The sequence below is a fragment of the Acomys russatus genome, chromosome 7, assembly GCF_903995435.1.
Source record: "Acomys russatus chromosome 7, mAcoRus1.1, whole genome shotgun sequence".
Classification (NCBI taxonomy): domain Eukaryota; kingdom Metazoa; phylum Chordata; class Mammalia; order Rodentia; family Muridae; genus Acomys; species Acomys russatus.
In genome coordinates, this window is record NC_067143.1 from 30686061 (window position 1) to 30702289 (window position 16229).

General features: G+C 38.8%; 1 protein-coding gene across 1 annotated transcript in view; it reads left to right on the plus strand.

Annotated features, from left to right (window-relative positions):
* Akap13 (A-kinase anchoring protein 13) overlaps positions 1–16229 on the plus strand; it is a 283527-nt gene that overhangs the window by 145528 nt on the left and 121770 nt on the right. Inside the window, exon 8 of the mRNA XM_051148733.1 lies at positions 265–389. Within this exon, the coding sequence (XP_051004690.1) occupies positions 265–389 (125 nt within the window). The remainder of the gene's footprint in view (positions 1–264; positions 390–16229) is intronic.

A 16229-nucleotide genomic window follows, 5' to 3' on the forward strand; every position in this document is an offset into this window, starting at 1 on the left:
TGTTCATACATTTTCATGACAAGTCACAAATGAGACAGTCATTCAGTAGTCAGTGAGTTGAAACTTCTTTAGCTGTAGCCTCATTTAATGTCTGGGAAGCTGCTGCAGAGTCATGTGATTAGGAGTGGCTCTGTGTGGGGTTCCATTTAATGGAAAACAAAACACATGAAACCTGGAGTTTGTTGTATAAATACGAAACTACATAGGAAACCCCCGCCCCTTTTTAAATCAAATGCACTCATTCTGAACCCACATTCTCTTTAGAAATGCCAGGCACTAAAGCTGGAGATGAGGTGGATCTTCCAAGTAAGACTAGAGCTCCTTCTGAGGAGGCTGTCAGAAATGGAGCTACCATACCCAAGATGAAGCAAGGCCCAGGGACCCAGGCGGTAAGTAGCACCTGTAGGCCTGTATGGACTAAGTGGTCTGCTTGTGTGATCTGTAGCCTTAGCTTTTGTTATGTATGGAATATAGTAGTGGTTCTTAGCCTTTCTTTCTTGCTCTGCTTTTGAAATGAATGATACGTTACTGTTAAACTTGTATTGATGTCATCAAAGTTTTAGAATAGTCTCTTCTACATGAATCCTTTGGAGATTACAGTGAAAAACATTTACTCTGTGAGCACAAAAGCTGTTGTCAGATTTACAGCAACAAGAATTTCCGCTGAAGGGCATTCATGCACCTTATTAACCCTGACTTGTTCATTATATGTCTCTATTTGTGAATCACAGTATTGAGTGTCTAAAATACGAAGAATGTCATTATTAGCAAGGAAAAAAGTTGAGTAAATATTTTATCAGCAGTTTTATGAGGCCTAATACATTTGCAAAACCACCATTCAAATAAATTACACTTGGTAGTTGTTTACAGTTACAGAATTCAGCACCCATCACTGCCTGTGTTTTGAGATTTACTTATGCTTATACTTGTCTTACTCACATGTGTGTCTGTGTACCGTGTGTGCACTGCCCACAGAGCCCAGAAAGAAGGCGTCAGAAGAACAGTCAGTGCCTTTAACCACTGAGCTGTCTGTCCGGACTGACTGTTTATGTTCTTGATATGACATCATCATCTCCAAATCCCTGTGCCTACTGGCAGTCAGGGATCTAAATTCTCTTTCTATACGTTTGCCCATTCTTAAACTTTATATAAATGGAATTATAGAGCATGTACTCATGTTAGCTGCCTTCAGTGACTTACAATATTTTGACATTTTATTCATGTTGCAGCATTGATTATTGCCAGATAATGTTTCATTGTAAAGATACACCATTGTAAAGAAGGTGTCTATTCTATAATGTTTTAGGTTGGGCCTGTTAGAAATCAGAAGGCTTTGGTGGATTATGTAGAAATGTATCTGTAAGAAATGTGTGTTTGTGTTCCTAGCAGTGGAATTGTTGGGCCATGTAGTCATTCCAAATTTGATATTTAGAGTTTTAAAAACAGACTTATTATTTTAATTTTAGGAGGAGGGTGTGTGTGTGTGTGTGTGTGTGTGTGTGTGTATGAGTGCATGAGTGCAGATACCTTCCAAGGCCATTAAAGTGTGTAGGATCCCTTTGAGCTAGAGTGATGTGGGTGCTGGGACTGGAACTTGGGTCTTCTGATGGAGCGGTGCATGCTCCTAACCACCGAGCCATCTCTTCAACTCCTTCAGTGGGTCTTTGAAAACATTTTCTTCTGATTTAAAGTAACTAACTTTCAGATCAAAGGCACTTCCTGAGAAGACTTTGTGCTCTTGTGTTTTGGAGTTTGTACTAGTCAAAGTTTTTTAGAAAGCTGACCGACAAGTTAATATACTCACTTCCACTGCCCTTAGAAAGTCAACGTCCCTTGGCTAGACCTGAAATTGTTTTATTTTTGCTTTTCAAAGGCCAGAATGGCATTTTAAAAAATAAAATTACCACAGCAGGTAAACAACTGTACCATCCCAAATGCTTGATGTGTATGAGGTGATAACGAAGCCTCATTTTATTCGAGTAATGTGGTAACAAGGTGCTGGCTAGTCCAGCCCACCCTTTGTTGCAGATAATAGTCATGACTAGTGCCTGGGTGTTTACTTGGATAACAAGCACTTTTCAGATAAATGTTGCTTTTGTGTCCAGAGAGGAAACAAGAATATAAAATTTGTGGGTGCCTGTGTCTTCGTCCCTGAAGCTCTTAAAAAAGTGAAAGAATAAACTCATATGCCTGATTTCAGATGGCTCTAGTTTTGTTTGTTTTGCCCTTTTCTGATTCTTTTCTCCTTATTTCTTCTGAAGTTTTAGGAGGTGAGAGAGAATGATCTGGTCTCTCAACATACCTCATTTTCATGAAAATGAGTAGAGCCTAGAAGAGTCATGGGACAGGCATCAGAAACAGAAATCTGGGGCTCTCCTTCTAACTTAGGAGTTAAGGATTCTCTTACTTTATACTTGTGTCCACTTCTCCTTGGTACAGAAAACATATGCCAGTATGATTTTCAGTTTATAAAAAATTTTCAGGTATAAATAATGGAGGGTTTTGTGTTGGCAGCATCATTACAAATGTGATTAAGTTCCGAGCATTCACTTCTCCTCTCGGTGTTGGACCCAGACTTGCTCTGTCTGCTCTGAATTGAAAGGACAGCCCATGGGTACAGACTTCAACATTTCCTGTGTCTTACTTTCTCTTTCAGTTCAGCTCTTCTCTTTTTATCCATTAGCTATGTTTTTATTGAGTCAGGAGAAAACTAAGGTCTGTAGAAGAGTTTCAGGCTCTGTGGGACATACAGATTTTGTCCTAGTTTGTCAGCTTTGCTATCCATGCTAAAACAACAGTAGACAACATTTAAATGAACAAATGTTTCTGTGCTTCAGTGAACCCTTGTTTATGACACTAAGTTTTGAATTCATGTGATGCTCATAGCATTAAATATTATTGCTTCAAAATTTCCAGTCATTAAAAACTATAAAATCTGCTCTTAAGTTGTGCCTCCCGCCCCAGTAGTAGATTTCCACCAGCAAGTATTGTGTTAACTTCTACTGTGTACAAGTGAAAGTTGAGCGAGCAAACAGATTTCTTTGTTTTACTAATGCATTCTCTCTTTTCAATTATCCTTTTAAAAATTGTTAAGTTGGCCAGGCTCGGTGGCACATGCCTATAATCCTAGCACTTGAGGAGGCAGAGGCAGGTACATCTCTGTGAGTTTGAGGCCAGCCTGGTCTACAAAGTGAGTACAGGATAGCCAAGGCTACACAGAGAAACCCTGCCTTGAAAGACGAAAGAAAGAAAGAAAGAAAGAAAGAAGGTTAAGTTGAACATGATGCTACCAGTGTAATGCCAGTACATGGGAGGCTGAGGCAGGAAACATGCCATGAATTCAAGGCTAGTCTGGGCTAAATTGAGACGCGGTCTTAACAAAACAATAGAAAAATATTACTCTCCAGTGTAATCTCTAATTACTGCACTGTAAATTGGGTAGGGGGTTCAGTTCTGACTGTCCTGAACTAGACTTTTGGCTTAGCCTTTGTATAGCTCAGTTTTCTCATCTTGGTTCTTCATCTTAGCCTTAACGTTCTACTGTCTGTATTTGGGGAAAGGTTGAGTGAGTTTGTGATTGTAGTTGGGGGTGGAGTGGCATTTGATTAACGTTATTCAATCCAAAGGATCTGACACATACCCAGGCTTTGTTTTGACCTTGGGAATAGGCCAGTCATTGCTTCATTGAATTATTGCTTCATTGACTCATTCTCTGCCAATAGAAAACAGAACAAATGCATTTGTCTGATGACCTGCAAGTCTAGAGTGATAGGGAATTTGTGGCAGTTCGCTAGTAAGTATAAATCAGATTCCATTTGAAGAGAAACCTTGGTCGATATCCTGTTTTCTTAGACATGCAAACCAAACTGTCATATTTCGTACTCCTTGGTCCACTTAAGTAGTTATAGAAGCCCAACTTTAGATACTAAGTGCTTTAAAATTATGGTACATATAGGAATTAGGGATTATTAAGGTTGGTGTTTTCTTGTAGTCTCAGGAAAAACTTGTATGTTAAATGCCACAGAGTTCTTGAAATCTCTAGGTTGAAAATTGTTCACAGTCCAGGAGGCAAAGCCGTTAATGTACACAACATTTTATGATTGTTATTTATTAAGTATTGCCAAAGTTTTATTAGTGGTTGTAATTCACTATTCAACATTGATTCTTCTTACATACTTTGGTAACTTCAGGGGTCTCTAAATTATCTTCTGTTGCCTTTTCACCCTTGAGGGGGAGATGCTCAGAACCATCTGGCATATAAGTACAGCTCCAGTTTAGCATTACTATTATTTCTTAATAACTTCAGATCCTGATTTTCCATTTATTGAAATAAAGAGTAAACAAGGATTCAGGCTCTCTTTCTATCTATTTAACTTGCATAATAAAAGCTTTGGGATTAGCATGCATCATATAATAATTTAAGTTGGAAGATGTGAGACCTTAAAAATTTTAAAGGACCATAAAGATTATGGAACACCTTTGCTTCGTAGAAGTGATTCAAGATAGTTAAATGCCTTGTTCCACCATTAGTTGAACTGTCATCTAGGCTATAACCCAACTTTGTGCTGCTAAATGTTTCCATGATACTGTTGTTCTTTCTTGAAGAGTCATCCTGAGAATATTTTCTTGGTTTATGGTGGGTTTGTCGCTTTAAGACAAGTACCCCTAAATTGTGCTTTATTAATTATATACTCAAATTATAAACCTCATGCTTTCTGTAGCAGTGGGAGAAGTTTCCCTTTCTGTTTTAGGATTGAAGTTGATTCTGATTTTAAATACCTGTGGGTTTTATCTGTTTAGCTGCATCTAAATATCATCAAGATTATATTGATCCTACTATTTTTTTTGACTTGTTCTCTCTCTCTCTCTCTCTCTCTCTCTCTCTCTCTCTCTCTCTCTCTCTCTCTCAAGAATTACATGAAAGGTTTAGTGCCTCATGCCAAGTGGGAAGCAGGAAAGATGATACTGTATTCATACTTGGAGAAACAGAAGCTGAGGGCCATTTACCTTGAGAGTATAATCTACTAGAATCAGGAAAACATTTCAAATTCAGCTTTTCCTCCCCCTTTCCTGTAAACTAAAATCTCCTAATATAGCAGTGATCTTTTATTTGTAAGGTATGGTCCGGTTTATTCTGAAAGAGCTCGCTTCACTGCAGTATCTGTTCATTGCAGTATCTCTGAAATAATTTCTTTCCCAAATGCTCATTGCATAAGCTTATTAACCGTGTGGAACGGTTAATCCCAAAAGCCAGTGTATCTTGTCAGGATGCCATGGGCCCACCAGCCAGACACTCTAGAGCAAGTACATTCAAGGACAACTATAAAATCCCATTTGTTGAGGATTAGGTTACTGGGAAAGTATACTCTTCATTTAACACATTTCCCCAAATCAAGAAAGCATTTTCAGTCAAAGCTGTCTTCTTTTTTGTAGTTACACCCCTAGACATTAGATTAACAGAATTTGTATTAGGTATTTTTACAGTATTAAATTTAGTGATTAAAGCTGTGATCACTGCAGTCTTTGTCTTGGATTGCCACCTGTTAACATCATCTAGCATTCTGTGTCCTTCTACCATTTTTAGTGGGAACACTGAGTTTTCTCTCATCTCGAGGAGTATACTTTTGTTTCCACATGTCCAGGAGTTGAATTAAAAACTTCCTCTGCTTCTTGTTGGCTCTTCTCAGCCTTCACGTTCAGTTGCATGAGGAACTTTCCGTAGTTGCTGGAGGATTCAGTACCTTAGTACAAGGCAAAGAACACTTTGGAGATGACTTTCACTATGGCCACTCTACTAACAGTTTTCAGTTTTGTTTTCTTTTTATAGAGCTGAGGACCAAGCCCAGGGCCTTTGCTGTACCACTGAGCTAAATCCCCAACCCTGAGTTCTCAGCTTTTATTTTTTAATTTATTTTTTGAGTTCTCAGTTTTTAAAAAGGACTTTGGAGAGCATGTCCACCATCATGTTTACATATATGTTTGTGGTTTTTTTGTCCCGCAGGAAAAGGCAAATTGACCTCTTTCTGAGTTGCCAATAAATTTTTCTCTACACACATTTGACATTTAAGAAAACCAGTTCCCTACCCCTTAATTATTCCTTTTGGGTACAATTCTATAGCCAGCACTGGCCACGGGGAAGCTTACCCCTTAGTTTTTGGGCAGCTTTCTCTAAGTCCTAAAAGTGGAAAAATTTTCAGTCACTGTTTCTGCAGATCTTCAGTACAGTTGTGTAAAAGACATGGCCTCCAGGAGATCTCCAGCTATGAAACCACAATCCAGAGATAATGTGTATAATGATTATACAGTTTCAAATGACCTTGACTGACTTAATTTCCTAGTCTTCATTGTCTCATGTATACTGGTCTCTGACAATTTCTAAAGTTTGTTTTAGCTCTTAATTTTTGACCAGCATATGATATGTTTCTGGAGAGAGAGAGAGAGAGAGAGAGAGAGAGAGAGAGAGAGAGAGAGAGAGAGAGAGAGAGTGTGTTCTTAAGTGTTGGAGTATATCTTGTATGTTGAACCAAAGGATAATCACAGTGCATTTATAAAGATCAGACTTTGGTTAACAACCAAAATGTTTAGTTTAACTGGTCACCTTTCCCTTAAATGTTTTCCAAGTTTTTTGCTTTGATGCCTTCAGTTGTATGACGATGCAGTGTTTTGTTTAGGTTTTGAAACAGGGTCTTACCTGTACCCATGGATTGTCTTTAATTTGGTGTACAGATGGGTCTGAACTGGAACTCAGAGATCCACATGTTTTCAAGGAATTGTGTTCATCTTCATACCGCCCACCTCCTCTTGAGACAAAGTCATGCAATCTTAACTTCACAGTGTTTTTATCCTTACTTCATTATATTGACAACCAAGCTAGTATTTAATCATATTGGAAAGTAAATGGATCCCAGAAAACTAAGGGTTTAAGCACAGTTCATCTGTTTATCTGAGTGACTTTGCTTATTGCATGGAGAGGCTCAGTTTCTCATGTATGTTTGGAGTTTTGATGTCTACTTGGTTATTTGCACTCACTAGGGTCAGTGAAGTTCTAGCATATAACACGGGTATTTTATAAGCTGCAGGTTATTACCTCATTTTCAGTTAACTCAAGCATCATACTACTGTTAGGATAGTGGGTAGTGGGTTTTTTTAAAAAACTCTTAGAAAGTAATGCCCAAATTGTGACAGGATATAGTTGTGATCAGTTGGAATTTTGTGCCCAGTAATTTTCTCAGTGCTTGATTCAATTCATGCTCCCTGAGTTCTGTTTGGCCTCAAATATGCTGACATGAAAATAGCTACTTTTTATTATTAGGCTCATACAGTAATGTAAATAGAGAATTATTAAACCAATAAATAAGAGCGAAAGTATAGTTCTAGGGTTATTTGTTAAAACCAGGCGTGTGTGTGTGTGTGTGTGTGTGTGTGTGTGTGTGTGTGTGTGTGTGTGTGTAGAGACAGCCATGGGTGCTGGGAACCGAGCTCTTATATTTTTTGGCTGTGATTCTACCCTTTAACGGCTGAGTCATCTCTCCAGCCCAAAACCAACCGTTCAATAGTAAATTCTCCCCTATAAAGACATTTACTTTTAAAGACCAATGTTTTATTTTTATGTGGCAATGTGCTGGAAATACAGTCTTTGGTATAAACTTGAAAGAGCCATTATCAAATGATCTTAGGAAAACTGCTTTCAATCCTAGTTCCTGGTCAACTGATTGATGTAATGTATCTTAGAACTGCTTTGTTTTGCCTCTTAGGAATGCTTCTTTAATAGAAAAAAACTGAAAAATATGCTGAGGAATATACCACTCCTCAGAGTACATATAACTACCTATGATTTGAGCAGTTGTAGACCTCTTGTGTTTGGTATATATTTGAGGAGGATAACTAATGATGGCTTCCTTGTTGACCATTGAAGGGTTAAATATTTCTATGCTGGTGCAATTGTTTCAGAAGTATTGGTTTTCAAATGTTCAGCCTCTAAGGCTGTCTGTAGGTTGATTCCCATTTATTTTTTATTAAGACAAGGACCCTGTTTTTTTAGTCAACACATTACATCAAACATACTGGGCATTGTTAGAAAGTTAGTTATTGCTTCTGCCTTTAGCATTCACACAGTCTAGTCAAAGCAAGGAAGCATATGCAGATGGTTACAGTACGTGTAACGTGGCATATCAGATACCATTAATGCACTGTGAAGCCCAAAGAGACATGTTTGTAATGGTATTTCTTGGGTAATATACACATAGCTCAAGTGATACTGGAATTCCATGGAAGGAACATAGATTCAGGGATCTCTTAGTGTCCTTTACCTGCCTGCCTAACATATTTGACCCTGCACAGATCCTCGAATCATCTAAATTGCAGAAATAAGCCAGTTTGTAGGTAACTGATCTAGTAGGAACGCCAGGTTTAAGAAATTTGAGTGGAAAAAATTTTAAAAGTAACATTTACCATAGAAGAATAAACAATAGAAGTCTTCAATAGTATGTGAATCATGTGGCAGCAGTACTGTTTCTATTTCAGTATTTCTATTCATACAGAGAAAACGTATCTCTTTACCTGTTTGACTTCATGCACTGATACAGACAGTCTTCCATTTTGAGAACTCCTAAAGCTCTGTCACTGCCTTTAGATAGAAACAGTTGTAGGGATATAGTTTCTAACTGCTTACACCAGTACACATGTAGTCTTCCAAAAAAATATTAGCTGATGGGATCTGGAGATGCCACTGTGGATAAGGATACCAGTAGCCGAGCCTGCAGATCTGAGTTCCATCCTTTGACTGACCTACGTACTATACACACACACGGTGGGTTGGGGGGCTGGATGGGTGGGGGGAGAAAATAAACAAACAAATATTTGAAGAAAAAGAAAATCAAATTAGCTGTTAGTGAGATACCATCATTAAACTTTATGTAGAGAATACTTTTAAAATCACATGTAAATGCTCCAAACTTATACCTAGCTCAAAAATAAGATTTAGGCAAAACACATTTTCCTATCTTTAGGTAGCATTCTGTCTTGGCCAAGCAGTATGGCTTGATATCTAATGAAGTTTTGAAAGATTTGTTCTGTAGTGACATGTCGTCTTGGAAAAGGTTTTGCTTTAGATTTTACTATTGACAATTGCTGAAAGAAATTTCTGAAGCTGTTTGACCTAGTTGCAATAGGTCAAGCTGTAAGAGAAAAAATGTAATTGCACAGTGGACACCTTTGAAAATATTTGAGTGTATAAATCTGACTTTGAGCTTCCAGTAGTTTGTATTATGCGTATGTTTAACATACATGCATGCATACATATGCTGAGAACTATCAAAGAAACGAGGGCTAGGGGATAAACAGTAAAATGTAAGAATCATTTACTGCCTAGAAAGATTAGTAGAAATATGTACTTTAATTGAAGACATTCTTTGACTTTTTTTTTTTTTTAAATAGAGCATGGGACTAAATACAAACATAAGTACTTAAAGATCTCTGTGTTCAGACTCTGTTAACTCCAAGAATCTGAAATCTTCAAGAAATAACCGTTCTCATGACATCTGGATGTAAGTGATTTTAATGATCATGAGGTTATAATCTTAAAATTGGCAAGGTATAAATTTGTCCCCTAGAAACCCCAAAGCATCAAACATTGTCTGTCCAGCTAACTAAGTAGTGGTCCAACTTCCTCCTCTGGCCTACCTTAGAATTCACCTCCTGACACAGAAATGAGCGAGGGTTGCCTAGAAGCCTCTCCAGGAAAAAAATGTTCCAAGACCACTATTTGTTCACTGAGGAAACCCATAGATAGATAGGTCCATCTCTACTGCTTGGTTACCCTCCTCCATTCTAGTGATTGTTCTAGCCCTAGCTCCAAGTCCCATACTGGTGGCCATGGGGGGCGGGGGGGACAGTTATGGGAAAGGTACAACTAAGTATGTACACTTATTCTATTTTATGGTTAGTAAGTTTTGTATATGCTGTACTGTGGCTTTATAACACTTCCTTTCAGCAGATTGCTATCTGATGCAGGTTCTTGGAGGCTTGGTGCTAGGCCATGTCAAATCGCACTGTTGTGTGATCTCAATACATTTAAAATATAATCCACATTATCTTCCCAGAGTACAGTATCTTTCTTCTTATATATGCTTGTTCTATGTTGCCATCCTTGAAATCCAACAAAAAATAGCTATCTACCCTGGAAGGCACCATTGGTTTCACATGAGCAGCCTGCATGAATCACAAAGCAGTCTGAGTTGCATCCTGATGTTTTCTGACACTTTGAGAACAGCCTCAAGCTTTCCATTTCTGTCACTCCGGATATCTCCTAGAAGGCCTGGACAAAGCAGCAGTATAGGGGCTCTTTTCCAATACCTGTTTTCTTGTGCTGCTCTGAAAATAATAACTTCTGGGAAATGTGCTTTGGCCAGTTTTATTTCATTTTATGTGTTTGTAAGTATGTATGTATACACATATTTAGGGTAGAAGTCAACCTCAGGTGTCATTCCTCAGACCCCATCCACTATGGTTTTATTTTGTGACAGGGACCCTTAGTGGCTTGGAACTTATCAAGTAGGCAAGACTGACTGACAAGCAAGCTGTAGGATCTGCCCTTTTCTACCTCCCAGTAAAAATACAGACGTATGCACACAACTGGATTTTTTGTTGTTGTGTGTTTTAATTAAAACATGAGGAGGCTGTTCTCTGGCCTCTTTGTCCCCAACACATACATACAATTCAAACAAACATGGGGTTTTGGAGAATCAAACTCACATTTTTTTTTTTTTTTAAAGATTTATTTATTATTATGTATACATTGCTCTGCCTACGTGCCAGAAGAGGGCACCAGATCACATTGTGAGCCACCATGTGGTTGCTGGGAATTGAACTCAGGACCTCTTGAGGCACAGTCAGTGCTCTTAACCTCTGAGCCATCTCTCCAGCCCCAAACTCACATCTTGATGCAAAGCACTTTACCTAATGAATTATCTCTCCCGACCCAGTCTTTTCTATTTTGACATCATTAATTTATTAACCATCCTTTTATTGTATTTCATTTTTCTCCTGAACTATCTAAGCAAAGGGCTGATAGACAAGAGGGTTGGGCTTTGGTCTATTCTTGCTGAAGAAACAGGTGACTGGATGACATACTGGGCTTTGGAGATTAGATCACGGCCTGGGCCATTCTGGAGATGGGCAGTGCACAATAAGAAGCCCCGAACCCATGCCGTGTGCAGCCTTTACTTGAATGAGCTTGTGAGAATTTTCTTCCTATTCCACCCTTGTAAGGCCAGAGGTTGTGAAAAGGAAGAGAGAAACCATGTATAAGAAGTCTGTGTGTGAGCCCTTCACTTTAGAAACTTAGTGTGGAATCACAACTAAAAATTGTACAGTTAGCGTATGTCCTCTCATTAAAGAGATGCTGCTGCTGTACAGTTGCCAAACATTCCTGCCTTTCACAAGCCTCTACTGTGTTGTGGGTTGGACATTGTAACAGAAACAAGGACTCTGCCCAGTGGGTGTAGATTTGGATTGTCACTCAAGGTTTTTTGGGAGAAACAAATGAACAAGTCACTGACATATGGGCCAGGTGGACTTGAGAGGAATGCGTTTGGTCTAGGTCTCATGCTACCATACTCCCCCTACTTCTTGAATTACACTGTCAGACAGGAAATGGAATTTAGTGGAAATACTTCAGTCAAGAATTTTCCCATTTGACGACATTGTTTTTCCTGAAATAAGTAGTATTTTCATTGCCATTCTAGAACATGGTGTGTGTGTGTGTGTGTGTGTGTGTGTGTGTGTGTGTGTGTATGTGTATGTGTCCCCATCCAGTGTTTCTTTTTTGTTTTTACTTTGCCATGGAGCAGTTCCTGTCCAAATGCCCATATGCACGACACAATAGTCTGTGTTCCTTCTTGGAAGTCTTTTGATTTCCCTAATAGAATGATGGAAATGGGCACTGGAGCTCTGGCAATCCTCTCTCATTAGTGCTGAAACCTGGCTCTGTGTCTGCTTCACATCAGACCCAGTGAATTGATTTTCATGTCTGAACCTGTGCTTTCTTCTTGAAGTCAAGAAAGGGATGAAACACTTATTTGGCCCTTTTACATTTGTCCCTGCAGCTGAACCCATTAAAACGAATGACCCACAGCAGGGGGAATGTGTGCGTGTCCTAGTTAAGGCTGTCATCTAGTGATTTTTGTCATTGTCCACCATTACCCCTCTCCCACAACCCTTCATGCTTCTGTGAAATTGCCAGAGATGCTTGCCATTGGTGAGATGTGGTCAGGCACGCCCTTAATCCCAAGGGGCAGAGGCAGGCGTGGGTTATCTTTGAATATGAGGCCAACTTGGTCTAGTTAGTAAAATCAAGGCCAGCCCGGGCTACAAAGACCATGTCCAAAAAGAAAGACAGACACCAGACAGAAAGAAAACTGCTATGAATACAGATGATGGTTGCCAACTGCAGCTTAGTGTCAGAGTTACGCTCACTTGCTTCCTTTTGGTCTCATACTAGGAGATACTGGTATTTCTTAGCTGACTCTAGGGCAAGTGGTTGGGGTGAGTGAAGTAGGTAAACTCAACCATGCCTTACTATACCAAACTCTTGTTTTCTTTCTGATGGGAACCTGTATTGCCATGTGCTGGTCTCTTGGCATGACTCTTTGAGAAGAAGCTAAAGGTCAAATTAATGCATATCCTTTCGTGAATAAGACCTTCAAGGCAGTTTTGCTGGTATGTGTGTGTGTGCGCGCACGCACACATGCGTGCATGCGTTTGGAGGAGATGTTGACACAGGGTTCTCACATAACCTAGCTGGGACTGGCATGAAATTTGATCCATAGCTGAGCATGACATTGAACTTTGGATCCTCCTGCCTGTACTGGAATTACAGGTCTGCATTTACCTAACTCAGCTGAGCTAGTCTTGCTGTTCTGTTAACCTTGAACCCTTCACTACTGGTTATATAGCACTCTCTATAGAAACTGACTGATGTGTAAAACTTCCTTGATTCTTATAAGTTCTTTTAGATTAGCTGGTAGGACCCTAGGGAAGTACAAAGGAAAACAGAGAAATTAGTGCACAGATGGGAAAGAGGAAGGCAACTGAATTTATAGTACCATGCAGTATGTGAGGGTGACCACAGTAGAGACTGAGATGGGAACTACCAAGGTGTGATCCAGATTATTTAGCCCGAGGACTCAGCAACCTCATCTGTCGGTTTTTTCTTACTGTTTCATACACTTTATCCCCCCCCAGCAGAGAGTGGGCATGATGGGAATGGGTGCACTTACGAAAAGAAGAAAGGGCTAGCAAACTGCTGCTCCTCTAAGAATTTACTAGCTAGTGCAGTATAATAGAGTTAACTGCAAAGCTCTGTAGTTTAAAGTGGCAGACAGCAGCAAATATCTTCAAAGCTAGTCTACTGTAAAATACACACAACAGCTCTTACTAAATGGAGAAACTGTTGTGTATCTTTACTGTAATAGGACTGCAAATATTGACATATTTTCATATAATGTTCATTTTGGCTGTTTTTATTTATTTTATTTCATTTTATTTATTTATTTGGTTGGTTGTTTTTTTTGGGTTTTTTTTTTTTTTTTTTTTTTTTTTTTTTTTTTTTTTTTTTTTGTAGCCTTGGCTGTCCTGGATTCACTTTGTAGACCAGGTGGGTCAAACTCACAAAGATCCACCTGACTCTGCCTCACAAGTGCTGGGATTAAAGACATATGTCACCATGCCCAGTTTTTACTATTCTTTTTTAAAAAATAAGCATTCTTTGAGAATTTTGTGTAATTCACCCTTACTCCTCCCCTTAATTCTTCCCACTCTTTTTAATAAATAATAACTTTTGACTGATGTATGTTGCTAATTTTTATTAATTTAACAAAATAACCACTTACTAGGGACATATATATATATGTGTGTTTAAGTGTATATACATATATATGTGTATATATTTACATATATATTTTCCTATACTTCCTCCTTCATCCCCTGTACATACTGTTCTGGTAACCACAGGAGAGAGCGAGTAGTACTATCAGACAGAGAAGACATTATGAAACATCTGCTGTAATTTTACCTTCTGTTCTTTACCATTGTGGTGTGGAAGTCTTCTTGCTACCTTCCCCAGGATTAAATACCTTATCAAGTGAGACAGTTTCTACTGTAGAAAATGTGAGGAGTGCACCTTGTAAGTTTCATATAGTTGGCAAATAGCTGGAAGCTCCTACTTAGAATTATGCTTCTAAATCAATTGGTTTCTTAAATGACAAACAAAATCTATTATATGTGTACATGTATGTGTAGGATGCCTCTCTACATTCTTATGTATGCATTTAGAGGCCAGAGGTTGATATTATAAATCTGTCTTGGCCGTTTTCCACTTTGTTTTTTACATTTATTTACTTTGTATGTATTTTAATGAAGCAAATAGTAATGAAATAGTGTCCATATGTCATGCCATGCATGTGGAAGCTGGAGGACAATTTGTGGAAGTCAGGTGTAATGATGTGTGTCCTAGGAATTAAATTCAGGTGTTGTTGTTGTTGTTGTTTAGGGTTTTTGTTTGCAAGCACCTTTAACAGCTAATTGGACCCACCTATTTCATTTCATTTCATTTTATTTTATTGAGACAAAGTCTCTCGTCGACCCTTGAGCTCACTAATTCTGCCACAATGACTGGTCTAGTCAACTGCAGACATCCTGCTGGCTTTTACCTCTGCACTTGGCTTTTACATGGGTGTTGAGGATCCATACTCAGGTTCTCGTGCTTACCCAGCAGCACTTCATCAGGTGAGCCATCTCACTCATCTTCTTGATGTCAGCATTATCAAAACCATAATTGACTGCTGCATTCATATACACTACAGGGACTTGCATAAAAGAGTCACTTTTGATCATTTGCTGGTCACGAATGAACTAAGAAGTTGTTGCAGATGGTTATGAGCTGCCGCATGGGTGCTGGGAAATGAAACTGGGTCCTCTGGAAGAGTAGTCAGTGTTCCTAACTGCTGAACCATCCCCCTAACCCTCTTTCACTCTTTTTATATATGTGTATGTTTTTAGAAAGTTTCTACAGTCGTAAGTTTCCATATGACCTATTCAAAATGTCTTTTGCGTTAGTTGTTCCTTTCCATATTTCTCATCTACTCTGCTTCCTAGTCATGCTCCCCTCAAGCTCTTTTATACCATTATTCCCCCTTTAACTGACTGTATCATTGCCTCTGTTTCCCTTCCCTTACAGCAAGAATTTGTAATATTTGTCAAATTATTAGTGTCTTCAGAGAAAAGGGACTATAGAAAATGTTAACAAGGTAGAGATCTAGTTAACTAGCAGTTTTCTTATTGCTTCTTTGAAATCTACATATAAAAATATGTTTACTGCATCCCTTTCTTTTAAAATCTTATTTTCTAGTTTTATAGAGGAACAAAGCTTTTAAGTTATGTAAGTTGGGGTGCAAAATTAACACCTTGGCAGTAGTTGGTACTAAAACAGATGGGGTGCTGGAGAGATGACACATTGGGCTAGAGCCCTTGGTGCTCTTGAAGAGGGTGTGGACTGGGCTCCAGAACCCACATGATTGCTCACAACCATCTGTAGCTCCAGTTCCAGGGAATCTGACACTCATCTTACCTCCTCAGAAAACCAGGTGTGCACATGCTGCACATACATACATGCAGAGAAAACACACACACACACACACACACACACACACACACACACACACACACACACACAGTACATGCATCTAAAAGAAATGTAAAAATCAGGAAAAGACTGGAATTTCTTTGTTGGTAACCTATTACTTTAAGTACTTAGGTTGAACCAAGAAAGTTGGTTACTTTTCTGTCAGTGCAGTTTTTGATTGCTTTTGTAGTAGAAAAAAAAAATCAGTTCAAAGGATGTTTAAAGTTTAGCATAAAAGCTAGAGGCACAGAGCTGTTTAGCTTTAATACTGAGGAAAACGTTGCTCGAATGGAACATGGAAGCAATAAGCCAATTAAATAATCCTGTGTTCTTTTGAATACAAGTAGTGTTTTATTATTGTATCCTCATAGGGGAGGCAGAAGATGGTAATTGTGTTCTTACAGATGATAAGTTGGAAGGACAGAACAGATACCTTACATACGACCTGGTACATGCTGTATTAGGAGTGCAGAGGTGCAGAGAGCTCCCTGCTAGCATAGCTGGCCTGAAACTTGGGGTAACTGTCCTTTCTCAACTTCCCAAGTTGCAT